Here is a 26,205-nt window from a genome sequence, read left to right as displayed (position 1 = left end):
CATCGCCATGGTGACAGGAATAGAAAACAACTGACGCTTCGACTCTTGCTCGGCTCCAAACAGTCAGGCATCAAGACCTGTACATAGGTGGCCAACGTTGGCCAAGATGGCCCGAGTGCCACGACAAGGGACGCTAAGCTCGTGCGCTTGTTTTGGTGCGGAGACTGCATCCCCCTGTATCGGGTGTCAACGTGTTTATGGCCCGTTTGATTTATGGGCGGGCTTCTGAAAGTTGTTTGTGTGTTTTCGCTCCCGTCCGTCTGATGCCGAAAGACACGGCGCCGTCACCCGCGTGCGAGCGACTTGGTTTCATGGCGCGCGTCCAAGCGCCGCAGCCTTCGCTGCCATTTACCTCTGACTGCGATTAGCGTACCGCCCTCGGAGATGAGCGTCCGCGTGCTTCTGCCCACGCTGCAAGGGTGTGCGTGCTTTCATTCCACTCGGAACATGAAAAGAAGCATCGCGCCTCTTAGCGTCACGTTTTCTTCGTTCCCATACAAATGCAGATTGTCCCATGTGGATGTTATCATTGCACCCTGACCTGATGGAGGCTAAACTTAGCTACAGCTGCTCCGCATTGCTCCCCCTCTCTCTCTATTTGTGTGTGTGTGGCTTGTGAAGTGATGATGGATAGCGGGCCGATAAGAGAGGTACATTTGGATGGTACTTAAACACGGTGGATTTTGTGGCATAAGGAGGAGCTTAAGCCAACTCTTTTTGAACACAGTTAAATATACGTAACGCACTCTGGCTATAACATTAGCGAGGTGGGAAAACAAGAACTCGAGCCCCCCAAAAATTGGATGTCCTTCAAAGTGGCATCAATTAAACAAGACTGTGTTTCAATCCAAAATTTGATAGAGCGAGCTTCAGAGCAAGGTTATGATCGTTAACGAAAACCAACAAAGCAAGTACCGTATTTTCCGCACTATAAGGCGCACCTAAAAGAATTCGATTTTCTCAAAAGCCGACCGTGCGCCTTATCATCCGATGCGCCTTATTGATGGATGAATATTCAGATTTTTTGGACGTAGTATTTGAAATATTCTGTCAAGCGCTTTGTTGCGGCTGTGAAGGCGCTATATAAATAAAGCTGTATTGTATTGTATTCCTTTAGTGTAGCTCCATCTAGTGGAAGCCTAATGCAACCGCAGCCACTATGGTAGCTTCTATTCTATGCGCCTTATAATGCGGTGCGTCCTGTATATGAAAACGGTTTTAAAATAGGCCATTCATTGAAGGTGCGCCTTGTACTCCGAAGCGCCTCATCGCGCGGAAAATAGTCAATTGCACGACGGCAAAATCTGAGATTGGCCCACGCCCACTTCTTTGGGATAATTAATACAATTAGATTGCCATTTGAACCAAAATGATTTATTGCCCCCGCGGATGACAACAACACAAAAACAATGCAAAAAAGTCGAACACGCTGACCTACAAGATATGACGTTGATGACCGTTGAATATTTTTCTAAGAACGGAGGAAGAAAGTGTCTCTTGTGGTTCATCTTCATAGACTGAAAAGGCCCACCCAAAAACTCGAGTTAGGCTTAACTCGCTCCGTCTCCGCGATGGTAACGCATCACGTCGGTCTCTCGGTTGGGATCGCAGCGTATGAATTATGCTCGAGTTTAGCAGCAAGTCAACAACAACAGGTCAAACAAATTTGTTGATGTTATGATGCGATTGTGGTTTTGTAGCGCCGCCGCCGCGGTAACCAGGATGTGTCGGTCGTCCTTCCTCGCCACCTGGAAGCTCGTTCTAATGGACAAAAAAAATAATAATAATAATAATAAGACACCTTTACAAACATATGAATGCTCATTTTTGATGTGGAATTCAATTCACGTATTTATTACGTCACAGAGTCTTTCTTAATACTCGGCTGACCTTATTTAGTTGCAGCAGAGGGTCAAAACACACACTTTCATGTGACATGCTTGCTTTTTTTTTTTTTTTTTTGAGCTACAAATAGCACCTGACTCAGCCTGGCCTGCCGCACACCGTGAAGCTAGTGGAACAGACCACACTGCTCCCGTGTGGAAAGGAACGTCACAGCATACCACAAACCCGTTTTTAGCTTTTTATTGAAACCCTTTCGGTCACTTTTGTCCAGTTTTGACACTTGACAAAAAAGATTTCAAAATGCCATACTGAGGCTGTTGGGATTTTAGATTCACCAGTGAAATTGGTTTTGCTCAACGGTGGATTTGAAATGGTCTCGAGAACTATCTTTGTACCCCCCCCCCCCCCCCTCGCATTTGCACTTGATTCTTACAGAAATGTGCTGCTGACCTTTGCGTTATTCTTTGGTGACCCATCGTAATTCGCTCTTGACGTTCTGGAGCTCCGACAGGTTGACGGCTGGTCCTGGCAATTTGACGGCGCCGGGCAAAATCTTTTTTTCTTCCTGCGCCGTGTGCGTGGCGTCGCTCGGCTGTTCCGTCGGCGAGTGGGCCTGGGGTGCCGGAGGAATGTAATCAGATTACTGTGCACCTGGAAGAATGTTTGCGGCATCCAAATTGGATTGTTTGACCTCGGTGGAAGTTAGATCCAAGTTCAGAATATACTGAGCTAATATTTTGTGTGTGTGTGCATGAGTGTGTGAGTATGTAATACATTGCCTGACCTCAGGTGTGTCTGCCATCTCCTCTCTCCTCCTCACAGGATGGCCCGCCCCTGGACGCAGAGCTCCCATCGGGATGTTCAGATTAGCCTGACGGACAGCAAGAATGAGCCAATAAGAAACTGAGGTGTGTGTGCATGTGCGTGTGCGTGTGTGTGTCAGCAGTCCTACCCCTAAAAGGAGTAGGACCAATTTGGCTCGGATGCGTTTGCGCGCGTCCGTCAACGCGTGCGCAGTGTAACATTGTGAAAAGTGTTGCGACATGCGGGTTGGCTCACAGACGTTTTTTTTCTTATTCTCGATTCACGTTAGGATGGAAGAAAGTCTTCCGAAGTCCATCCGCAGCATGTTTGCTTCAATTTATTCCACGTGTCGTTAGCGATCGTCGCTTAACATTCCGCCGGGGTGCAACCAAAGATGAACGCAGTCAAATGTAAGGCTGAAGGGCCTTAAGGGTTGCTCATGGCAACACGTTTGATAACTTGAATTTGACTTCATTTGCGATTGTGATGTCCCTTTAGAGGTACAATTAAACATACACGTGTTGTTGTTTTTTTTAGCTAAATAATTTGATCAAAAGGATACACTTGACAACCCGTTGCTTGTCTTGCTGAAATTAGCTTAAAAAGCTAGCGAAATAGCTGCCCTGACAGCATTGATTTTATTTCCCTTGTGAATGCAGAACTTCATCAGCAATCCACCAAATGCCATTTTTTTGGTCAACTCGGCCAATAATTGTTTACAAGCGATTAAAAAAGTTGATCGGGCGACCCCCCCGTATATTCAAATTTTGCCTTCCTGCCATTTTGTGTGTGGCGTCTTGTTGAAGTGAACTGCGGAGCTTCAGTTCGAAATCTACATCTGATAAAAGATGAGACTTTTGAAGAGATTTTACATCATGTCGCCTTTAACCCTTTCAGGCACAGCGGTTACTACAGTGGACACAAATTGTGTCTTCAAGACAAAAGTGTTGATATAATCGGCGCACACTTTTGCATCGTCGTCGTTATTTGTGTCGTTTATTTACTGTGGCGTTGTTCTTTCCGTACGACTAAAACGAACGGAAGGAGAGCAAAAAGATGCCCACTCATGGTTAGACGAGCAAATGAGCACAAGTGGACGGAAGGCGAGACGAGAAGCCATCACCAGTCATCCAAACGCGTCCAAACATGACGTGACGACACGCGCCGTCCAAACTCTTCGGAGATAATACGTTGCCATACGCGCTCTGCCTCAAAGAAACGCTGTTGCACTAAAAACTCTGAAAGCCTCTTTGCAACTCAATGTACAGTTTGCGAGTCGATGTGTTCTTGCCTTCGCCAATAAAGACTTAAACGCAAACACACTGACTGTTTTCTTTGAATACAATCACTGTGTTGAGTATTTAATTAAAATTTTTTGAGGGGTGCGGGGGGTTGGTTTATTTCTTCTTGTGATTTACTTAACGCTTAACTCATTAATTTTTTCATACTGCTGTTTGCTGCCGTATCTCCCTGTCCTTGATTTGGTGTGTGTGTGTGTTGGGGTGGGGGGGGGGGGGTCAGGGGAGCCCAATGCCCCAATTTGCTTTCAATAATCACAAATGCGAGTAGCCAGAGATTGATAGAAGGATATAACACCAACATGAAATCTGCCTGGCAACAAGTGATGAGATGAAACGGAGTGACCACGAAAAAAATATTTGATAAATTGATTGATTGATTGAGTGTGCTCAATTAGTCTAATATTTTAATCACTTTGGAAGCATGAAATCTGCCTAGCAACAAGTGATTCCAGAACATACATACTGCACCGGATATATATATATATATATATATATATATATATTTTTTTTTGTCATTATAAAGGACATACAGACACTCCTTTTTTTTTTTTTTTTACCTGCAGGGCCTTGACGTTGGACGAACGTTTTGACATAATCACCTCTGACCTGTAGGATGCACAGAGAGAATATAGAATATACTGTATACATTGAGCTCTGGCTTTGTGACAGTGCAGATATGGCTGCGCATTGCTATCGCGAGCTTTCTCCGTCCCGGGATAGCATTTCGGTTGCCTAGCGACCCCGCCCCGCACGCAGCAGCAGCTATAGAGGAACTGCCGTGTGCATCATTGATGAGAGGATGGGAAGACCACACAATGAAAGAGCTCAGTTTCGGCACACCGGGTCAGGATTACGGACACTTTCTTTGAATTTATTCGGCCATACTGTATACAACACATGGACTAAAATAATGAGACAAACAATTATCTAATGAGAAATTTCACCACAGGCTTTTTTTGGCTCTGAGTTGTGTACTTACCAAAAAAAAAAAAAAAACTAAAACATTTTGGACAATTGTATGTTTTCAGCTATGTGGGAAGTCTTTTGTGAATTTCCTTTTCTGTTCCCAGTACACAAAGAAAGGGCCAAAAAAAAAAAGGAATTCTTGGATGAGTTTGGTTATGAAGAATACACGCACATGCTTCCAAAATCTGGTCGAGAATCTTCCCAGATGAATCGAAGCTGTTACAGCTGCAAACTCTCAATGGCGAACTTCCTGTAGTTGTCCAAATACTTTTGTCCATAGACTGTTTTGCTAAAAATGTTCTTTTCATCTCAGGCATGCAGCACATTTTAAAAAGTATTTTTTTCCCCGAAGTTTATACAAAAGGCTATTTTAGAGTACGAACACCTGCTCAAGCAAATGTGTCAATCAAAAGTGAACATTCCACTTTTGATTGAATATAGATGAGTAACTTGAGTTGTTAAATACTCAGCTCAGATCTACTCAGCTGACTTTGTAAAAACATTTAGTCATGACACAAATACAATGTGAATTGAATTGATCAGTTTTGCCCGCATTTTTTGGTTCTGCTCAATGTGCATTGTGCTAGTTGCTCTTCACAGAGGATACAGAATCTATGCCTTTGAGAATTTTTTATTTTTTTTGCCCCACTATTTGAGTTGTTTCAAGGTTTGAGGGTACCGCTACATATATGATAGTTTCGTTGGCCGGTCTATGGATGTTAGCATTGTTTGTTAGCATTAAGCTACATTGGAGTAGCCTAAGGCAAAGCTACGGGGTTGTTGTGTTTAGTTTAAGAGTAAAACCCGCACCTGCACACACATGAACTGGCGTGTAATCGTAGACGTTTCCATGCCCTATTTATCTTATCAAGCTGTGGCTTTTTTGGGGGTGGGGGGGGGGCAGCAGAAAGGCTCTCGCTCGCTGGGTTTCCAGGGTGCTGTTTGGTGCCACAACAATACACACTCATCGCACACTCTGCCGCCCTTGACACGACACAGACGTACACACACATACTGTACACATTTAATAATCCTCATGATGACCTTCATATGTTTTTTTTTTTTAATGTCCCCCAAATGACTTGTACGTTTATTTCCAATCCAAGAAATACCGCTAAGAACCGCCACTGATGCCAAGACGAGACAACACAAACTAGACGCAACGTACCTGCTGACGACACAAAAGTTGTATTGACTGAAGGCTGACTTTATGCGCACATGGGTGGACTCTTACACTTCCCATCTGCCTCCTTCTCGCACTTTCTCTCTCTCTCTCTCCACCTCCTCACTCTTCCCTCCTGCCTCGAAGTGGCGGCAGGATTCCGCTCATATCTGGGATTTGTTCTCACTATAAATAGAAGAGTGATACACAGAAGGGACCTGCTTCGCATCTGCACGCACACACACACACACGGTCACACTTGGAGACCAGATAGTCCAACAGGGCCACTCGCTTGCATTCGAATATGTCTTCATTGAAGTTTGTGAGCCCCCCCAGAGAGTACAAACAGTTCTGGTAAAACCAGACTTCATTGACAAAAATGATGATTTAAAGCTCGGATCCCATTGAAAGACAACCTAGGATGCCCTGAAGCTTAAAATGGCACCGGCCTAGTTCTGCATGGACACACACTTCTGTATCGGCTCACATGCGCACACACATGCATAACGTTGGCGCAGTCATCCACGGTGGTGGCATAAGTGAAGGTGTGTGGATGTTGTGTGTGCCCTCTTACCTCCTTGCTGCTCTGCTCTTTATGAGGTCCTCCTCGGCTACCTGACCTGTTTCTGCCTGTTCCCATGCTCTGAGAGAGACACCGAAGCTCCTCCTCTAATTCCAGTGTGAAACAAGAAGAATTTGCATCAAAGAATACTTTATTTCTTTATTTGTTTATTTATTCATATTGCAACTAAAATACTGTTAAGCACCCTGAGATCAGGGCTAGGTCAAGTTTTGTGCTCAAGGGCCACATTTTATTTTTTATAATAATATATGTGTTACAATAATAATGTAATGGTTCATTTTATTTTTAATATTTTTTATTCATTAATTTATTACATTTTCTGAATCTATGGGCCATATTATGCCCCCAGCCCCGGCTTGGATATTAAAATATGTCATCGTCATTTAATTATTTTTGAAAACATTTACAGTGCACTATTGAAAACAAACAAATATTGATTTTGTTTCCGCTAAAATCAAATACATTTCCGTATGTAGTACCGCCGTTCGACTCCTGAGGGCAATAGCGACCTAATCATCTGCACTCTTATCTTGACCGAAGAAGAAAAGGAACGCCGCAACCCGGAAATGTATTCCAACTGTGTTTCAGTTTTCATCTCCTGACTCTTAGCAATACACCAGGGTTAGAATGGAGAACTTTTGAGACCTAAGGAGGTTTTCTCGTTGTCGTTAGACGCAAGTGCGGTGGTCGGCGGGTGGCGAGAGAGCCATGGAGGTGGCGAAGTACGTTTAATTGTCTGGACGGAGCTGCCGATGCACGATGATCCCTGTGCCCCTGCTGGTGTGCGTGCTGGCTGGCTGGTGCGCCGTTTACCTGGCCGACACGCTGCTCCGGGTAAAAAAAACTAAACAAAACGACTTCTATTTGCGCTCTTAAATACGACGTGGCCGCCACTACGAGCTCGAAATTCAAACAGAAAACGCCAACGGGAGCTTACCGGATAAGCAAGCTGCTTCGACCAAAAATACTCACGGCCGGTAATTAAGTTGTCGATAGGTACTCGCATGAACGCAGAAGAACTGATTCAACTCATTTACTTAAAAACAACAGACCCTGACATGTATACAAGTTCATTTATTCAAACTGCACACGAAATTGATTCTCATTTTTATATCATAGAGGTATAAAAAGGAACAAGATTTAAGTGTAGAAACCTGAAAATGTGATTTAATTTGTTACACTCTGGCTGGACTATCCCAATATTATATAAAAAAGGGTGGCCAAGACAGAGCCAAAATGTACAATTTATTAATATATGTATACAGCTGAATTTGGAAATGACAAAATCAGACAAAAATCCAAGCATGTGTGATTATCATTATATTTGCATGAACAGCCAAAAATGGTTCAAAAGAGGACGCAAAGTTGACACGAGAGGCCAGCGAAGAGCCCAGGGGGTTCGTTCATCTGATGTCGTTACAATTAAAAAGTTAAATTGTCTTGCAGTCGTCACCGACGCATCGGTATGGCTACGAGTCCTGGCTGGCCAGACGAGGTCTGATGCTGTCCCCGTTCCATGTGAGGTGGCAGACGACCGTTTTCAACCGGCTGTTTGCATACTGTGCACGTATTCATCCGCGTGCGCTCTACCTGTGGTGAGTCACGAGCTGATTAGTCAGCAGGCATTGAGGCCAAGTGAGGCACTCAGACGTTTTGTGAGGTGCAATCCTGCCACTGACAGGACTGGTGTGTAACTGTATGGTCTTGTGCTATAAAAATAAACATCACCGGGGGGCGCATCTCCTCCAGGTTCAGCAGTGGTCTGGTGTTCGGTGTAGTGGCCATGCTGGCGTCGGTGGTGCTTCTGGTGAAGACGCTTCAGCAGACCCTTGCTCAGATGACCACAGACAATCCGCGCATCGGAGCCCAGCAGGCCCTGCAGGTGGTGGTACGTATCCTGAGAACCGGAATATAGATCCTTGAATAGGGATTCATAAATTAAGGACATGGTTCTTTCAACAGACCTTTGCAAATAAGCTTTTCCCCTACCATTTGAAATTTTGCTCTCAAAGAAAAAAATGATATTCTGCAGGTCCCTGGTGTCAACCTACCCACAAGTCATCTGGCGTACTTCTTCCTCGCTCTGTTGCTCAGTGGCGTCATACATGAGCTGGGCCACGCGGTGGCAGCACTGAGGTACACTTGTCTGTTGCCATGCCAACAAGCTAAAGTTCTTCAACTACCGGTAATCAACTAATTCACCATTTACTGGACTTTGAAGGACATTCTTGGCATTTCATGGGTCAACCATTTATTTTGCATCTCAAATTTGTAAAAAGTCAATTCCATTTTTGCGTCCACATTTGAAAGAGAGGCGCGTGTGCCCACAGGGAGCAGGTGCGTGTGAACGGCTTCGGCATGTTCGTGTTCGTGGTGTACCCCGGCGCCTTCGTGGACCTCTTCACCACGCACCTCAACATCGTATCGCCCGCCCAGCAGTTGCGCATCTTCTGTGCCGGTGAGTTTATGGACGGGATTGCTTCAATTTCACTTCCACCAAATCACCTCAGCCTTCAATTCAGCAAATGAAATGGAGGAAAGTTGGCAGTGAATCATACCCGACTTTCCCCACTCCAACTCAAAAGCATTTCTGAACCTCCGAAATGAAACTCTTTTGATCTTGTTTTGGAAATGTTGTCCCTAAAATTGGTTTGCAAAATGTGCGGCTGTAACTTAATTTACTCACTTAAATTGAAATGAATCGAAATAGCATTCATCCTGCACGTGGCCTTTGTTGGCTTATTATTATTGACGCCTCCAGGGGGCAGCAAAGAGCAGCGAGTGAAGCTTTTCCCCGGGGTGAGTTTTTATTTATCCTCTGTGGCCTCAGCTGAGGTTTACTCAGCGTGCTTGTCACAACTGGATGTCTTTATTATTTACTCCCGTTGTGTCAAGTGCCACAACTTTTTAATGCTTTGTACATGTGCTCCAAATTCTCTTGCTGTTTTTTTTTTTTTTTTACCCCCTCCCCCGTAAGCAGCTGTGTTGAATCCCAAAGGGGAGACATTAAAAACAAAACACGCATCTTTTTCCGAGAGCAAAAGAATCGTTTGCATTTTATGGTTTAAAGGCTGACAATGGTTTTCTTGTTTTAATTTTACGCAATTTACAAATGACTTGGCCTAACTGTTTATTTTTCAGAAATAAAAAATCAAAGGTGGCTTATGGGCTCAAATGTTTTACTGCTTTCTTCTCATAAACAAGTGAAAAGATGTTATTTTTGTCTTCTTTCCTCAGGAGTGTGGCACAATTTTATGTTGTGCGTGCTGGCGTTGGCGTTCCTCTTTCTGTTGCCGCTTTTCCTGCTCCCGTTTTACTCGAGCGGCGCGGGGGCGCTGGTCACCGAGGTGGTGCAGGTCGGTGCAAAAATTCCGTCAATTTTCCAAGTGTTAGCATGACCGGGTTTAAGTGTGGACGTTTTGTGCTCGGCAGGGCTCGGCGGCCGACGGGCCAAGGGGCCTCTCGGTGGGGGATCTTGTGACGGGCCTGGAGGAGTGTCCCGTTTCGGGTGTGGAGGACTGGAACAGCTGCCTGTCTCACCTCGCCTACGTGCCGCAGACGGGATACTGCGTGCCCGCCGCCAGCCTGCAGCCCAGTTGGGCCCACGGACGAGGTTCGTGTGTTCATCACCTAAAATTGCTCAACACAATTCAACTTAATTGAAAGAGCACTTTCGGTGCCATCCAGGCTTTTATATCCTCCAGACAGAACAAAAGTGGCCTAAAGGAGAATTTGTCCTTTTTGTTTAGCAGGACATAGATGTGACTGTCATCTATCTGCATAACAGTGAGAGGAAATACTGTGCTTTCTTAAAATGGAACCCAGGGACAGCATAGAATGAAAACAGCAGGGGCTCTCAAATTCAACCCTGGGGAATACCATGCGACAGTGGGACAGAGTGGGGCTCAGAGCAACCAAGGCGAACACAAAACAACAACCATATTGTTTTCATCATCAGGGCTTGTTGAATTTCATAATTCTTTTAGATTTTTACACAGGTTGTAGTTTTTAAGATTAAAAAAATTATGATTTTTGTACCTCAAAATGGATTTCTTGCAGCATTCAAGCGCCTGGACGGGACGATTGACTGCTGCAGCAACAATAGCCTGACGGACCTTTGCTTCTCTTACATCAAACTGCACACTTCTGAGAGAGAGGTCTCGCGCACACTCACACCCCTTCATTCACATCCTTCGAATTCAGTGTCGTGTTTGGATTTTGAACTCCATTTCTGTCAGCAGTACGCCTGCATGCCGGTGCGCAAAATGGTGACGGGCACGCAGGTGTGCCGCAGCGACCGCGACTGCGACGCCGACGGCGGCCCCGGCGTCTGCGTGACTCCCTCCCTGCAGAACCAGACCCGCTTCATCCGGGTGGCGCACCCGCCCGAGGCCCACATGCTGTTTGTGGGCTACCCACCGCATCTCCAGCATGCCGGTATGAAGTTTCCCGTGTTATTTCAGTTTTTAACCTTGGCCGCACAGTAGCCTTTTGTGCAAATGTTGTAAATGACAAGCAAACCGGATAAATAATCTAGCTCTTGTTCTCACGACTATTCTTAAAAAAAGAAAAAATACGAATAATAATGATTTATTATGTCTGTTTCATTTACTGCGGAATTAAGAGGTCGTTTTTACCTTGACCGCTCTAACTTGGCATAATACCACTTTTTTTTTAAAGTGAGAAAATAATCATCCAGCTCAACCAGATCTGCACAAAAAATGTCATCAACAACCTTCATGTTGTTGTAACGACTTTTTTTTTTAATGAATTAATATTCTTGTGTTATTTACGGAGAAATGAAAAGTCTCCTGTAGCTTAAACAACCACCAAAATGGACTTGTTTTACACTGACCAGAAAGTAACCCACAGCCGCCACCCCCCTCCCTTCCTCAGTGAGTCTGACCAACTTTGTGCCTCGCGTTGGTTTCCTCCACTTGGACCTGCCCGTCTTCTTGGAGACATTCTGCAAGTATCCTTTTTTCTGTTGCATTCAAGAGCGAAAACCATTGGACCTTTTTTTCTTTTTTTTTTTTTTTTTTTTTAAACAATAGGCACGAGGATACCCCGGGTGGTAGAAAGTTGATTGACAGCTACTGACCCAAAATAAAAATCGATAGCCCATAGTGCGAAATCTCTAACTCAAATATTTCGAGCTTGTATGTCCTTATCCATCCCCTGCCACCCAGGTACGTGTTTTCCCTTTCGGGCGCCTTGGCGGTGGTCAACTCAGTGCCGTGCTTCGCTCTGGATGGCCAGTGGATGCTCAATGCCTTGCTGGAGGCCACCCTGACCGGCCTGGTGCCGGACCGGCAGAAGCGCGAGCTGCTGGGCTTCTTCCTGCTGTTGGCCGGCAGCACCCTGCTGGCTGCCAACGTGGCGTTGGGTCTGTGGATGGTGACGGCGCGGTAACAAAGAAACTGAAATTGTGCCAGTTGGACCGGCAAACTGTGACGAGACTGCATTACCCCGGATGCCCTCCAGGTTTGCCTTTTAAGCTGTCACTCATCCACTTGAGACCAAAAAAAAAGTGCACTCAAAGTTGTTTACATCTGCTTGAACGATGTGAACTCACGATCATGTTTAATGAGGATGACCTGCTAATTTATATATGTATTTTTTTGTTTGTTTGTTTTTTAAACCGGCACCAAGGATGTTAATTCTGGCTTTATGACTGAAGGTTGTTTTGCATCATATTTGACTGTTTGTGTACAAATCCCTGTCAACACTTTCGGGTATGCAATGGCACCTTGAAAAATCACAGACACAAGCCACTGATTGGCCAAGATTATTTTCTCCCCCCCATTTGACTTGTGAATGCTCACCATACGCGTGCTGTATGGTGGCCGGCGCCTCAATTCACTTCACCATAAGCTCCAGTTTGATCGATAGGAATTGTAAATATTCTTGGGGATGTGGGTGGGGGGGGGGCCTCAAAGTTGTTCATTGCCACTCTCAGCCGAATGCAACAGTCAAAAAAAAAAAGAAAAATCATTCCATGTCGCGTATTTTAAACAAACTACGTCGTCTCCGCTAGCTTAATGTTAACCCAGACCGAGAAACGTGGGCTAACAGTTAGCATCTATGTGGCGGTGGTGTTAGTTTTTAAGCAACACGCACCGAAAGATAACGTCACAACACTCAGCGGGATATATTCTTTATCTCCTGCGAAGAATAACTCATATTAATGCCGCACTGAGAAGCAGAGAGAGGAGCTGACTCTCCACGACAATGTATCCATATGTCTGTCTTCTACTGGCCCCAGATGGCCAATGCAAACACCACCCCTGTATTAGATTTAATGGGCAAAAACAACAAAAAATAAACATATCTGTCAAGTTACAGTCAATTGCAACAAACTGAATCAAGTGTTACCAAATATTGTCAGCTCTTCTTTAAACGTGTAAAAATCCATTCCAACACACAAAATCTCAACAGTTCAGGTCGTCATTGCCAGAGTACACATTTGGAAACAGTTTTAGGCCCGGGATTGATTCCACAAACTGAAAAACGCCTTGACGGAAGTCTGCCCTCATTGAAGTCTGCGTGTACTGTGTTTTTCGCTGTTCAAAACCTGCAATAAAGTGCTGCCATTGTTTTCCAGTTGATGCGTGCGCACAGCGTTGACGCTCTCGGGTTTCACTTGATGGTGCTGCTTTCAGTGTGATTGATTGAAGTCTAAATATTTGTGCGTCCTCCTGTTGACAGGTTTAAAAAAAAAAAAGCAGGGGGGGGGTGAGAGGGGCCGCAGCTGAAGGATCCTGGTGTTTGTGTTGGAATAACGTTTGAAGGCTGACTCCCTCCCAATCTTTGTGCATTTTTTACTTGTGTGTTTTTTTTGTTTTGTTTTGTTTTTTTGCTCTTCTCGCCTGCGAAGTGTTTGGCCAAACGAGTACAAGAGGAGGAAGGCGCAAAGAAGACGAACGAAGTGTTGATGGAGCTTCCCAAATCTCAAGGTTGGCATCCTAAATGTTTCACCACACGTTTGGTTGTTTTCGAGTTGCCGTCTGCATCTATTCAATTTAAAATTGGTCGAGTGGTTGTCTCCCAAAAAAACACCAATTTGAATAATACACCTGTGGGAAAAAAATAGAAAAATAGTGGACCAAAAAAATGTGACTAAATTAGACAAAAAGAGCGCTTCAATGACAGCACCCGTTTAACTAAAGATGACGCACATTGTACATGATCATGTCAAAAGTATTAGACAACTCAACAAAAAAAATGAAACGAATTCATCTTACTGGACATAAATATGGGAAATAATATACAAAGAAATGAATCAGCTTATATAGATGAAAATATGACAAGAAACAAAATGGGGAAAAAAGCAAAAATAATACAATGGATGAGAAATACTACAGTGTTACATGGAAAATTAAAAAATATGTGATTAAAAAAATCATTATTAGTGTTTGGACATACAAAATCTGACAAAAGTGAAAAAAAAGTTGAACAAAAGTATGAATAACTATATTTAATGGAGGGAAAAATATTTTTAAAAAGTCTACAAAAAAAAAACTTTAACATTAAAACTCTCAAAACAAGATACTATCCTGACCCCCACCGCCAATCCAACAAATGAACTTGAATACACGTTTAACTTTGACACCCCCACTAATCCAAAGTAATTGATGATTTAAGAAGGAATTTTGCTCGCCATCACGAGCTCTTCCTTTTTTTTTGAGGGGGCAGGGGTGGTGTTTTGCTGCTATTGTGAGCAGTCACTCATTAAAAAGCCTTCACTCCCGTCATGTGAGCTTGATAAGCGATGACAACATCAAGAGTGCCGCGCCTGCTCATGTTTGATGACGACGGCAGCGGCTTGGCCTTTTTTGGCTGAGCAGGAAGTCTATAAAAGGACTGCGGCCGACGCCCCAAACCCTAATGAGCACGTGTGGAAACAGTTCTTCCCCCAGCGGCGGGTTCAGGAGAAGGGGAGGCAGCGGGAGGGGGGCTGGTACCGGGTGGACCAATCATGGGAACCTTTTGCCTTGTGGTCCGCTGGCTTGCAGTAAAATGTGTTACGGCGAAGGCGCCGTCATCAGATTAATGAAACAGTGCGTTACCGTTTGTCAGTCAGTCAACGTGTCATCTGATGATTGCCACCAGTCATGCGGGATGGAAAAAAAAAAACGGAAAGGGCAAATATCAATCACGGGATAATCCAACCATCCATCCATTTAATGAACCGCTCGTCCTCACAAGGGTCGCGGTCACGGGATAATTTTGAAGAAAATACACAGATAATTGAGAAAGAAAATACCCCAAATATTGAGCGATGAGGAAAAAAACCCGAAAATACTATCCTTCCCCCCAAAAAAATAATTTTTTTTTTTTATATCTTATTAAAAAAATGACACATTCGGGGAAATAATGGGAAAAATGGAGAAGAAAATTTAAAATGATTTGCAATCTAAAAAAATTTAATGTTAGGTAGGAAATTTAATCACAAAAGGCAAAATATAAGCAAAAAAAAATCCAACAATTTAGTAAATTAAAATTGAGGAAAATACTTTATTTGGAATATTGAAAAAATAAAATGTGGGGAAAAAATACAAAAATATAGAACTGGAAAGTTGGAGAGAAAAATAAGGGAAAACAAAAATGACAAAATGTAAACATACAAGATGAAACATTTTTAAAATGGTGATTTTTATTTTCGTTTTTAATGAAAACTACCCCCCAAAAAAAGGAAACAAATAAGGAGATGCAAAAAATGTATAAAAAAAACCCGTCCAGGTGTGACTGGGAAACATATCAAAAATAACATTGGAAAAATTATTGGGACAAATACTATAAGATGAAAAAATTTAAAATGCTTAAAAATCCAATGAAAGATATCTTTGCTGCCTACCACCATGTTTAACTACTTCTATTGTCGGAGTCCGCTGGAGGTGATCATCAGCTGCCACACGCACACTACACGCACCGGGGGGAGGAGTGACTCCGGGAGGGGCGAGCGAGCGGCTTGAAAAGGCCGACAGAAGTTGGAGGAGCTGCAGAGTGACACCGTAGAGCTGACCTAACTGGAAGGTAAGAGCAATCCCCTCACCGTCACATTCCAACTTCACCCTTCCACTCGCTAATATTTTTCTTTCTTTTCCAATTCATGTGTGAGCTTGTCAATCATGGAAGCGGAGCATTTAGGTGGCGGCGGCGCCGGGGTCAAACCCGAGCGGGGCAACAGCCGTCGCTATAGGACTGCCTTGATTGTGTGTGCGTGTCTCTGCGGGATTCTGCTGCTTGCACTCATCGTGGGTGAGTCCACACACACACAACACACACCGGGCTTCATACTGCATTATAATTTGCGAGGAATCCAAACTGTACAGAGAAGCGTACATGCAGACTGAGTCAGGTCCTCACTCGTATCAGCCTATTTCTGGTTGATATAAGGTTTCAAAACGCCAACGCGTGACGCGTTACTCGCCCAGGGGGAGGCCTTTCGGGACACCAAAAAACATGCAACACTGCTTTTTGGATGTGCTCAATCAAGCATTACATACATGGGGAACCAACCATCCGAATTCGAGTCTGCGCTCATGCTCGACCCCCCCCCCCAAACAGATGAAAGCTTTTAGTGTGTTTCAAAAGCAAGCACCTCTGGTTTCATAATCTACCCCAGGCTATTTCAAAAAAAAAAAAAAAACACGACGGATAATACAAATAAAACATTGAGTTGACAAAGTAGTGTAATAATTTGTACCGTGAAGTACCTTGGTGGCTGGCTAGTTCCTTCTGCACTGGAATCATTCTGGCCCTCCATTTTTTTTCACATGCTTCCAAACCGAACTGTTTACACTCATTACTGTCTGAGAAACCTCCAGACTTTAAATTTTGAAGCGACATCATGTTATTACGACAGTTCAAGCGTGCAAGAGAGTTATTAGAGTTGCTTTCCAACACTTTCAATGCGTCAAAGTAACAGACGACGTGGGGGCAAGACCGCTCGTACCGCTCGAATTGTGGAAACGCAAAATTGTTGACCATATTTGGACAAACGAGGTTTCCGTCACGATACGCCACCGCTAAACATGATATATTTTGTAGTCCTGGAGTGGAACCAAATGTCTAATTTTATCCGAGAAAGTATGGAACTCATGTTTATCCTGTTGCGAGTCCCACTTGGCAAGTTGCAGTTTTTCTTCAAGGGCCGCCGTGATGACATTTTCAACAAGCGGATTGAGTAACATTCACATCATCTCAAACAATTTGGCGGTTGTGTCTTATATTTAGCAACATTTTGCTTTTGGGTGTTCTGCTCACGCACTCTGCCCGTCACGCATTCTTGTGGCGGGCGCTGAAGTGTAATTAGGTGATGCGGCGCAATCAGACGCCCACGCCATCGCAAACCCCTCTTGTCTCCTGCCATGCGTGTGACCGCGCACAAGAATGCCAAGTGTTCCACGTTTTTTTTCTTTTTTCTTGCTTGTTTTTTGAGCCGGCGTTCGCTGCTTCCTCTCCACTCGCGGTCGAGGTCGTCAAAGGTCAACGACGCTGCGCTCCGCTTGTCGGATTTGCTCTTTAAAAAGTCACCCGCGGTCTTACTTGGCGGGTTGTTGCATTAGCGGCATCTTACTGTCAAGTCCAATCAATTAGGGGCGAGAAATGCTGGGAAAAGTTCCGCATTACTGCTCCTAACCAGGAGGTGGCAGTACAGTCCCAGCAAGCTCCAAAACAGCTGGATGACATTCCACAGGTCGTGACATTGCAACATCCCAAAACGAAGCCAAATGCAGGAGTCAGAAAGCGGCCAAAAATGATGCATTGCGATCCTGTGACGCAAATCTTCTTTTTTTGGGGGAGGGGGGGGTTACCGCCTTTGAAACACAAAACCGTATTCTCTTGAAAAACTGGCTCAAAGAGACGGTTTTCGCTGGGGCGTTTCCTGCTCGAAGTCAAATCCCTTCGGCCAGGAAATGATAGCAGGATTTGAGAAAAACAGGCCAGGACATTAAGTACACCTGCTTGTCTTCTGGGCCGTTTTATTTTGCGGAGCGCTTGTCCTCGAGCTTCTGGAGAGCAGAGTTAACCGGCATTCTTCGCCCTCAGTTTCCCAAAGAAGCAAAGAGCAAGAGTTCTGTCTGACCCCGGAGTGCATTGAGGCAGGTGAGAACAGAACAACTATTTAAAAGATTTTGAGCAGCCTTATTCTTGCAAGATAACTCAAAGTACAGAATTACAATGTCCATCAAGCTGGAGCCATTCTGAGCAAAATGGACAAATCGGTGGACCCCTGCGAGGACTTCTACACGTTCTCCTGCGGTGGTTGGCTGGAGAACAATCCCATTCCCGAAGACTCGTCCACGTACGGGATCTACCCGTGGCTTCGCCAGCAGGTGGACATACGACTCAAAGGTGCTCAGGGTTCAGCCGCCGGTGGGACGAAAAAAAATTCTGTCTCAAAAATACTGTATGTTTGACCCTTTCATGCACCCTGTTACCCGATAACACGGTAAGCCGTCCACTGTAGTAACCGCTGACCCTGAAAGGGTTAAAATCCAAATTTTTGTCTCGTAGACTTACTGGAAGCTCCCGCTGAACCCGACGAGTTGGAGGCGGTGACCAAGGCCAAGATCCTCTACCGCTCCTGCATCAACGAGAGTGAGTCCCTCTTAAAAGCAGAAACTTGAATGACGACAATGACCCTAAAAATTCTGCCAAGGCCAAACTATTCCAATTGGCATCAGCAACACATTTTCGACCTCCTTCTGATGTCACATGACTCACAAAAAAGGTTTACTGGAGGAGGTGGACGCGCAGCCCGTGCTGAGGACGCTTCAGCAGCCCGACTTCCGCTGGCCCGTGTTGGGCGATGGCCTGGGCGGCGACTTCCGCTGGTCGGAGCAGGAATGGAACCTCCTGAGGACGCTGGCCCGCTTGAGGAACCAGCACAGCAAGAGCGTCCTCATCCGGATCTTCGTCTCGCCCGACGACAAGAACTCCTCCAAATACAGCATCAAGGTAGACGCCCAGTTGAGTGTCGCGCCGGTGTGACTTTACGGTCATTTTGTTGGCAACTGTACAAAAAGTTGACTATTTGCCAGCAACACAAGTGTCTTTACAAGCTCCATGCTACAAATAAAATGGCAAAAGGAAACAAAAATGGTGGGCGTGGAAAATCGTCATATTATGGTGCAAAAAAATTTTTTTGGGTGCCACTTTTTTGAAATTGCATGGTCACTCAGTCAGATAGTACTGAACTATTTTTGCCACAAAGTTAACAAAAATGCCACAAAAAAATATATATATATTTTGACTAAAATTGCATAACATTTGGTGGTAAGCATTTACTTGGATTAATTATTGTCCGAAATCCTACAAAAAAAAGTGTTTCAAATAATTTGAAGTAATTTTCCTTACACCAAACACCCCCAAAATTATTGTAGTGGATGGGTCAACTGTATTTTTATTTTAGTAATGCAAAAAAAAAATGCACATGCTGTCAACAACCAAATCTTTTGATATTTGCTTTTTTTTTTTTGCCGCTTTTTGACAAGAAAAAATGATTCCAATCATTTTCATCACACCACGTTAGACTTGTGTTTATGTTACTCACGTGCGGTCTGGGAGCGTTGCTTTGCCCCCAGATGATAAAAGCAGCCATGTGTATTCACGCGTGCAATCTCTGATTGGAATGGACTGTCACTGTCAAACAAGCTGCATTATTATTATTATTTTTTTACGTTAACTCATGTTTTTGTTTTTTTGTTGTTTTTAACACAGCTGGATCAGGCCTCCTTGTCACTGCCGTCTCGGGAGGACTACATCACCAACTCCTCTGCTGCACAGGCGGTGACTATCTCAGCACAGATAAAAGGGTCTTACTTGGGCTGCCGAGAACAGCTGAACTTTATTATTCCTATTTGAGGTGAATCAGAAGCACTTCAATTGGTGGCAGTGATTCCTATTTAGCAGGGGTTCGAACATGGTTAGGAGAGGGTGTGCCTACTTTTGCAACGACATCTTGTTTTTCACTTGGGTTGTCCTGTTCACAAAAACTTTTGTTTTTTGAAATGTTTGCGGCATTTGAAAAATATCTCTTGTGTTTTTTAATTCACTGCAACAAAATGTGTGTAATGACGCTTTCTGTGCGTGTGCGCGCAGTACCGTGCGGCCTTGCTGAGCTTGATGGTGGACACGGCCGTCATGCTGGGCGCTCCCCAGAAAGCGGCGCGGGTCCAGATGGAGAAAGCGCTCGACTTTGAGACCAAACTGGCTCACGTAAAGACTCCGTTTGGAAACAAAAACATGAAACACGGACCACACGGGACAACAAAAGACATGTTTTGTTATTGCTCCCGCAGATCATAATTCCCTACGAGAACCGCACGAGCGAGAACATGTACAACAGATACACGCTGTCCCGACTGCAACGGCAGTTACCACAAGTATGTTCATTTATTTCATTGTATTGTGTTGGCTAGAGACAAGAAAAAATGTCACTCCACTCGCCTTAATTTAACTTTGTGGATAACTATGACCTGGATAGCGAATCTATACAGACATTAGCAAAACCAATATTACTGATATCGATATTGTGACACTAAGTTAAAAATGACATTTACGGTCATTCTGCTCAAAATTTTTGTTTTTGTTCTTAAATAATACATACCACCAAACACTGCAGAGTTTAACACCTCACTAAAGAGCTCTCAAATTTTGGTGGTGCTTGGATCCATTTTAGGGGTGCCCGAGTGCCCCCCAAAAATGGGCTAGACACGCCTATGATTTATACCTTTTCATAAAAAGTACATTTTCTGCAACAGTTGGACTGGTTGTTCTTCGTCAAGTCGGTGGTGGAGTCCGACAGCGACCCATTTCGCATCATCTCGTCCTCGGAACCAGTCATCGTACGAGCCCCGCAGTACTTCAGGGACCTTGTTAAGCTCATTAACGCCACAGACCCAAGGTACACGTGCACAGGCCCCTCCAGGGATTCCTGTCCCTCATTACCAACAATTACAGTGACTAATGAGGTTACGTGTAACCGCGTAATGAATCTCCGTCTTCCTGCAGGACCGTGGCTAACTACGTGCAGTGGAGAGCCGTTTTTTCCAAGCTCACCACCCTCAGCCGCCGTTTCCTGTACAGATACCTTGACTATGCGAGGGTGAGCGGCATTGTTCTGGCACTCACGCGTACATTCTTGGCACACTCACACTGAGAATTCTGACCTCGGTTTGGCAGGTGACAACCGGAACCACTTCTCTGACGCCGCGTTGGGACAAATGCATCAACTACATCGAGAACGCGCTGGTCTACGCCACGGGCCGCCTCTTTGTCGACAACTACTTCCAGGAAGATAAGAAAGACATGGTGTGTGTGTGTGTGTGTGTGCGCGCGTGCAACTTTTTGGAAAGTATAACCTTAAAAGTCCTCTCCGTTAGATGGACGAGCTGATTGACGGCGTTCGCCGGGCCTTCATCGACATGTTGCAGAAAGAGAACGACTGGATGGACGAGGCGACCAAGACGAGAGCCATCGAAAAGGTGCCGACACCAAAACCTTCTCGTCATTTTCCTCCATTCTTTCTTTGAAACGTTTTCAAGTCACGTCCGTCCGCCCCGCAGGCTCACGCCGTCCTGGCCAAAGTGGGCTACCCCGAATTCATTCGCAACGACACCTACCTCAACGACGACTTGAAGGAGGTCGGTAGGGCGACTCAAAAGCCCGTCTTTTTTATTTTTTTTTTTTTTTCTCGTGATTGACAAATCATCACCGGACTCCCCGCCTTCAGCTGGATTTCAATGAGAACGACTACTACGGCAATGTGCTGCAGACGCTGAAGTTCATCGCTCAGGCTGACGTGGCCTGGCTTCGAAAGACGGTCCCACGCACAGAGTGAGTTGCCAAACATTTTTGGAGCTTGTCATGAACGTTCCCAAGATTTGGTCATTTACTGGATTGAATCTTACAGTTTGGGTGAAATGGGCTTCATTCTTGACTCATTTTATTTTTTTAATGTTTTTACTAGATGACATCATTTATCACTCGGTCAAGGGAGCTTTTTTTAATGTACTCATCTCAAATGGGCATTTAATGGCTTAGTGCACTTTAACGGTGTAAATGAATGACATAATTTAGATTTTAATAATTAAACTGGAGTTGGCCAATACTTTTCTCGACCTGTTCCCATTAAAAAAAAAAAAAAAGTCGCTAACTGCAGTTGGCATCGATAGCACTGAAATAAAAACAGCAATTTAACTCAACTCACTTTGATTGATGGAGTCCTTTAAACTTCATCTGAAACAAAGTGATCTTCATAAATCCAAAAATGAGCATGTAGGACACGAGACAATTGGATATTTTTCCCTCATGAGCAAAGGAGCATTCAAAACATAATGGTCAGACCTTTTGGCCGCGTACAAGCTGAAAGATGAGTAAAATGGAACACGAGGGGTTCTCATGCGTTTGTTTCACGCTGCAGGTGGTTCACCAACCCGACCACGGTCAACGCCTTCTACAGCTCCTCCACCAACCAGATCAGTAAGATTCATTTCAACTTGTATGGTAGAGGAAAGCTGGCTTGTTAGCGATGGAAGCTAACTATGTCAGGAGCTAGAAATGCTAACATAACCCAAAACTGGCTCTCCGTAATGACAGAGGCGACAGTCGACGAAAAATATTGCCATTTCCTTCTCAGGGTTCCCTGCTGGCGAGCTCCAAAAACCCTTCTTTTGGGGGAAAGAGTATCCAAGGTGAGGTTAAATGACCATATTTAGGGTGCGTTAACGTTGTATCAATAATTGAACTTGTTTCTCGTCTCTGGCCAAACACATCTTGGCCACTAGAGGTCACCTGTGGGGCAAGCGTGACCAACCTTGTTCTTGTGGTGGTCTCGCAGGTCTTTGAGCTACGGCGCCATCGGCGTGATCGTCGGACACGAGCTGACGCACGGCTTCGACAACAACGGTGCCTGCGGCAAATCGAGCCAATGGCCGCAATGTGTCGGCGTCGTTAACGCCTTCTCTCCCATCGTCTCCGGATCAGGGCGGAAGTACGACAAGGACGGCAACCTCGAACAGTGGTGGAGCAACTCGTCGGTGACGTCTTTCACAGACAAGACTCAGTGCATGGTGGAGCAGTATAACGAATACTACTGGGAGGAGGCGGGATTAAATGTAAGAACCGTCTGCAATTTTTGCAGTCAACAAATTCACAAGTAACACACACAAAGTTATGTATTATGAAATGAATGCTTTCCGTGGGCATAAAATGCAGGATCGAAGAGATTTGACAAATTCAGTCATCTTTCTAATCTCTTTGGCAAAAATGACACTGAGCATGAAAGACTTTTTCATTCTTCTTTCAATTTTACAGTGCGAAAGACAATAGTATGCCGACTAGTGGCTTCAAGTGCAACTACGCCCAACACAATCAAATTGAATTGTAACGGGATAAAACAAATCAGGTGCACAAACCTGGCACCTGCATTGGAAGGATCTTTGCTGTAATGTGTTGCTATTGTTTCGTGTCATTTTATAAATTACATAGGCTAGCAAATTTACAATTTTTTATTTTTGGTGCAACCGAAGTTTGCAGCTATTTCCATATTTTTGTGCACTTTCTCTCATGCCCCACTATGCCACAAAAGGCCGACAAAGCACCTTTGACCAGTGAAAAAAATTGACATTTTTAAATCAAACAAGCTCAGACAAGCTCTATTTCTATTTTTTTAAGAAGGATTTACGCTCTTTATTTCTGATAACAGTTGAAGTTTGCTGTCAAACTAAATCGAAAATAATGAGAAACACTTGTTGCATTGGTAAAACAAACCACATGACGCGTCCTTTGAATTGTCCGCTAGCTTAATGCTAACACACAATACAACATACCTTAGACAGGCTAACCGTTAGCATTGCTAAGAAACTGCGCTGATCATGGCTGGTGTGTGTGTGTGTGTGTTGTGCAGGTCCGTGGTAAGAGGACGCTAGCAGAGAACATCGCAGACAACGGTGGAATAAGACAAGCGTTCAAGGTATGATCACGTTAGCGTCGGCGTCACAGGTGAGGCGGGTCCGATTGTTGTTTCCTACGTCAGGCGTACCGGCGCTGGGTGGATGAGAGCCGAGGAGGGGTGGAGGAGCCTCTTCTACCCGGCGTGGGACTCGACAACAACCAGCTCTTCTTCCTGAGCTACTCACACGTAAGGACGCGCGCTCTCCAGCTGGAAACTCCGCTTGGGGTCTGACTCGTTCGCTCCGTGCGCCCGCAGGTCCGCTGCAACTCGTACAGAACGGAGGCCGCCAGGGACCAAGTACAAAGCGGTGCGCACAGTCCACCAAAGTACAGGTGAGGACATGAACGCGAGCTCGGTTTACAGTGAGGCGGAGTCTATCCCAGTTGACTCCATCTCAGATTTTCCATAACGTCCATTTACAACCCAGGCAAAATGTCCGACGACGTCAGTCTCTCCGTCGAGATGTATCACTTCGCAATTGACGCAAATATGACATTAAGGGTCTCCTATGGCATCTTGGAGTGTTATAGAAACAGCACAAAAGTTCTTTGGCAAGAAAAGGTGGCACAAGATGACGGCAAAGCACTACTTTTATCGAAATGAAGATCCTCAACTCATTTCATGATAGTTGCGCCTCCCCACCGCAATGACAAAGAAGTGCTCTTGTGTAAATGAAGCTCCTTAACCCACTTTGACATAGTTCGTCTGCACCAAGATGGCAGTCAGGTACAACGTTTGTCTAAATGAAACTCCTGAACTCACGTCAACTATTTTGGTCCAAACGAGGCTCCCATCTTCAACAAGTTCCTCTGCTCAAAGATGCTGACAAAGCATGACTTTTGTCGATATTAAGCTCCTCCACCCACTTCAACGTAGTTCCTGTGCCTTATTTACTTTGGCCTGAGCACAAAAAGAGCAGAGATTTTTTAAGCAACAAACATGAAAATGATTTTTCATTTTTGGGGTTCCCCCCCGCCCCCGCAGGGTGATCGGAGCGATGAGTAACTTCCCCGAGTTCAGCAAGGCCTTCAGCTGCTCCGACTCGTCGGCGATGAACAGAGGCGCACAATCCTGCCGGGTGTGGTGACCTTTCACCTCAGCCTGATCTCCCCCCCCCCCCCCCCCCCCCGGCCCCTTCCCCCTCAACTGAGGCCTGGTGAGCTGGTGGGGAGGAGGGGCCAGATGGTGGCCGCCACTACCCCAACTTTTATGCATTCTTCACGGACATCTTTGGGTTTGTACAAGCGGAAGCTTCGACAGACTTGAACGTATTTTTATTATTATTTTGGCGGCCGTTATGATTATGATTGTTTTTTTTTTTTCGACCTATATTTTACTTATCTTTACTTGCCTTACTTTTATTATACTTGAGACTTACCCGAGAATATATGACACTAATCATTGAGTGTTAAAAATATGAATTCTACTTTTATTTATTTTTGAAATGACAAAAATAAATGTGATTATTATGATTATTTTTTAAATATATAAAACTGTTGTGCCGGGAGTCACTTTTGTTGCAGCGGAAGCCGTCGTCCAGATGTTGCCATGGCAACTGGCTCGGCAGCCTTTGATGGCGAACCGAAGACGATTATGAGCGGATTAGACACGTTTCATGAGTGATTTCGTCAATATCCTGAAGTCTTCACGTTCAAGATGCGACCAAGTCACAAATTCTCCTTAGCGACCAGTTGCCATGCAAATGTTGGACTTTTTGAAGCTTATTTCACCCTACAGTAATTAGGGTCGGGGGGGAGGGGGGTGTGTGTGACATCAACTTATTAACTAGTGGCCACTTATTACACACACAAACACAGGCATTATGTCACTCTTGTTGCCATGGCAACTCCCTTGTGTCGTCTCTCTTATCAGGGTCATCCTGAATGTGATCGTTTGAGTGGCAGGCGGGTGGGGGGAGGGGGGTGGCGTCGCTAATGACCTGTATCTGTGGCAACCCTGGCGGGCGTCACAGCGATATGCGCTTATTCGAAAAACAATCGGCGCGGGTGCATGGAACCCGGTGTGCGGAAGTAAATAAGATGTTGAGCAATTGGTGTTGAGAGCAAATGTTGCCGTCTCGGGCGCCATATTATCTGAATTTGTGAAGCGGGAGCGTTTAAGTTTGTAAATGTAAACGTGCGCTCTCCCCGCTGTGCGTTCACGAAACTCAAAGATAAGATTTGCAGCGTTAGGAAAGGCAACATTATGCTGCACCAACGTTTAGGTCTTCTCTGTTCCAATCGCAACATTTTCCCGTCTGCTTTTTTTTCTGGCCTGTAATCAAATTTTGACCACATCCTCCCTGCGACCAGCCCTTTCCGCAGCCTCCTTCCAGGCCAGTTGAGCGTTCTCTCTTTGTTCAGACGTTAAGAAATAATGGACGGTCACTTCACTCGGTAAACAGAGACCTGGCAAATACGCAGCCATGTAGCAACTGTTCACGGGGCTGCTCTAAAATGCTTAATGTAAGCGCAATTAACGTCGCTGAATGTCAAACTGTCGTTAATCGTCACCAAAATTGACCGTCTTCTAAAAAAGCTGAACGCCATTTAGTGTCCCAAAACTCAAAACAATCATA

General features: G+C 44.8%; 4 protein-coding genes across 7 annotated transcripts in view; 3 read left to right on the top strand and 1 right to left on the bottom strand.

Annotated features, from left to right (window-relative positions):
• The window catches only part of cnksr2a (connector enhancer of kinase suppressor of Ras 2a), a 31,163-nt gene extending 27,196 nt beyond the window's left edge, over positions 1 to 3,967 (top strand). Inside the window, exons 24-25 of one of the 2 annotated variants that reach the window (XM_086102617.1) lie at positions 2,668 to 2,753; positions 3,694 to 3,967. In XM_086102617.1, coding sequence (XP_085958743.1) covers positions 2,668 to 2,715 — 48 coding nt within the window. In that variant the 3' untranslated portion in view covers positions 2,716 to 2,753; positions 3,694 to 3,967. Of the gene's footprint in view, positions 1 to 2,667 lie in introns of both variants that reach the window. The other variant, XM_086102615.1, reaches the window with a different exon arrangement.
• Positions 1,359 to 6,745, bottom strand: smpx (small muscle protein X-linked). Its single transcript, XM_086102621.1, has 6 exons — positions 6,653 to 6,745; positions 6,085 to 6,264; positions 4,508 to 4,556; positions 2,630 to 2,716; positions 2,296 to 2,458; positions 1,359 to 1,761 (listed from the first exon to the last, which is right to left on the bottom strand). The coding sequence occupies exons 3-5, from the start codon at positions 4,541 to 4,543 to the stop codon at positions 2,303 to 2,305; spliced, it is 279 nt and encodes a 92-aa protein (XP_085958747.1). The 5' UTR covers positions 4,544 to 4,556; positions 6,085 to 6,264; positions 6,653 to 6,745; the 3' UTR covers positions 1,359 to 1,761; positions 2,296 to 2,302.
• A 482-nt stretch (positions 6,746 to 7,227) lies between these two features.
• On the top strand, positions 7,228 to 13,264 carry mbtps2 (membrane-bound transcription factor peptidase, site 2). 2 transcript variants are annotated; one of them, XM_086102578.1, is made up of 11 exons: positions 7,228 to 7,495; positions 8,108 to 8,256; positions 8,411 to 8,549; positions 8,694 to 8,797; positions 8,992 to 9,119; positions 9,899 to 10,017; positions 10,094 to 10,274; positions 10,721 to 10,818; positions 10,903 to 11,098; positions 11,558 to 11,633; positions 11,851 to 13,264. In XM_086102578.1, exons 1-11 carry the CDS (start codon positions 7,421 to 7,423, stop codon positions 12,071 to 12,073), a joined length of 1,488 nt encoding a protein of 495 aa, XP_085958704.1. In that variant the 5' UTR covers positions 7,228 to 7,420; the 3' UTR covers positions 12,074 to 13,264. The 2 variants fall into 2 exon arrangements, with proteins under 2 accessions (XP_085958704.1, XP_085958703.1); XM_086102577.1 differs by having other exon boundaries at positions 10,900 to 11,098.
• A 375-nt stretch (positions 13,265 to 13,639) lies between these two features.
• Positions 13,640 to 25,110, top strand: phex (phosphate regulating endopeptidase homolog, X-linked). 2 transcript variants are annotated; one of them, XM_086102424.1, is made up of 23 exons: positions 13,640 to 15,697; positions 15,783 to 15,922; positions 17,717 to 17,773; positions 17,861 to 18,022; positions 18,185 to 18,268; positions 18,402 to 18,628; positions 19,391 to 19,459; positions 19,772 to 19,888; positions 19,972 to 20,055; positions 20,434 to 20,576; positions 20,684 to 20,777; positions 20,855 to 20,983; positions 21,055 to 21,156; positions 21,238 to 21,315; positions 21,405 to 21,508; positions 22,095 to 22,153; positions 22,311 to 22,365; positions 22,512 to 22,579; positions 22,658 to 22,788; positions 23,580 to 23,645; positions 23,709 to 23,813; positions 23,883 to 23,959; positions 24,612 to 25,109. In XM_086102424.1, the coding sequence occupies exons 2-23, from the start codon at positions 15,793 to 15,795 to the stop codon at positions 24,712 to 24,714; spliced, it is 2,244 nt and encodes a 747-aa protein (XP_085958550.1). In that variant the 5' UTR covers positions 13,640 to 15,697; positions 15,783 to 15,792; the 3' UTR covers positions 24,715 to 25,109. The 2 variants fall into 2 exon arrangements, with proteins under 2 accessions (XP_085958550.1, XP_085958551.1); XM_086102425.1 differs by having other exon boundaries at positions 13,640 to 15,922; positions 18,197 to 18,268; positions 24,612 to 25,110.
• The last annotated feature ends 1,095 nt before the right edge of the window (positions 25,111 to 26,205 follow it).

The sequence above is a fragment of the Hippocampus guttulatus genome, chromosome 21 (assembly GCF_054856545.1).
Source record: "Hippocampus guttulatus isolate MCC_2025c chromosome 21, RoL_Hgut_1.0, whole genome shotgun sequence".
Taxonomy (NCBI): Eukaryota; Metazoa; Chordata; class Actinopteri; order Syngnathiformes; family Syngnathidae; genus Hippocampus; species Hippocampus guttulatus.
This window is presented reverse-complemented; position numbering and strand designations above follow the sequence as displayed.

Bases quoted from the DNA above. Each gene is read 5' to 3' on its own strand.
- smpx (XM_086102621.1), bottom strand. From the start codon at position 4,543: ATGTCAAAACGTTCGTCCAACGTCAAGGCCCTGCAG. The intron at 2,717-4,507 runs GTAAAAAAAAAA...GCTGTCCGTCAG, and splicing joins CCAACGTCAAGGCCCTGCAG to GCTAATCTGAACATCCCGAT. The intron at 2,459-2,629 runs GTCAGGCAATGT...CCGGCACCCCAG, and splicing joins AGATGGCAGACACACCTGAG to GCCCACTCGCCGACGGAACA.
- mbtps2 (XM_086102577.1), top strand. From the start codon at position 7,421: ATGATCCCTGTGCCCCTGCTGGTGTGCGTGCTGGCTGGCTGGTGCGCC. The intron at 8,550-8,693 runs GTACGTATCCTG...GATATTCTGCAG, and splicing joins AGCAGGCCCTGCAGGTGGTG to GTCCCTGGTGTCAACCTACC. The intron at 10,819-10,899 runs GTCTCGCGCACA...CATTTCTGTCAG, and splicing joins TGCACACTTCTGAGAGAGAG to CAGTACGCCTGCATGCCGGT.
- phex (XM_086102424.1), top strand. From the start codon at position 15,793: ATGGAAGCGGAGCATTTAGGTGGCGGCGGCGCCGGGGTCAAACCCGAG. The intron at 21,316-21,404 runs GTCGGTAGGGCG...CCCCGCCTTCAG, and splicing joins TCAACGACGACTTGAAGGAG to CTGGATTTCAATGAGAACGA. The intron at 23,814-23,882 runs GTAAGGACGCGC...GTGCGCCCGCAG, and splicing joins TCTTCCTGAGCTACTCACAC to GTCCGCTGCAACTCGTACAG.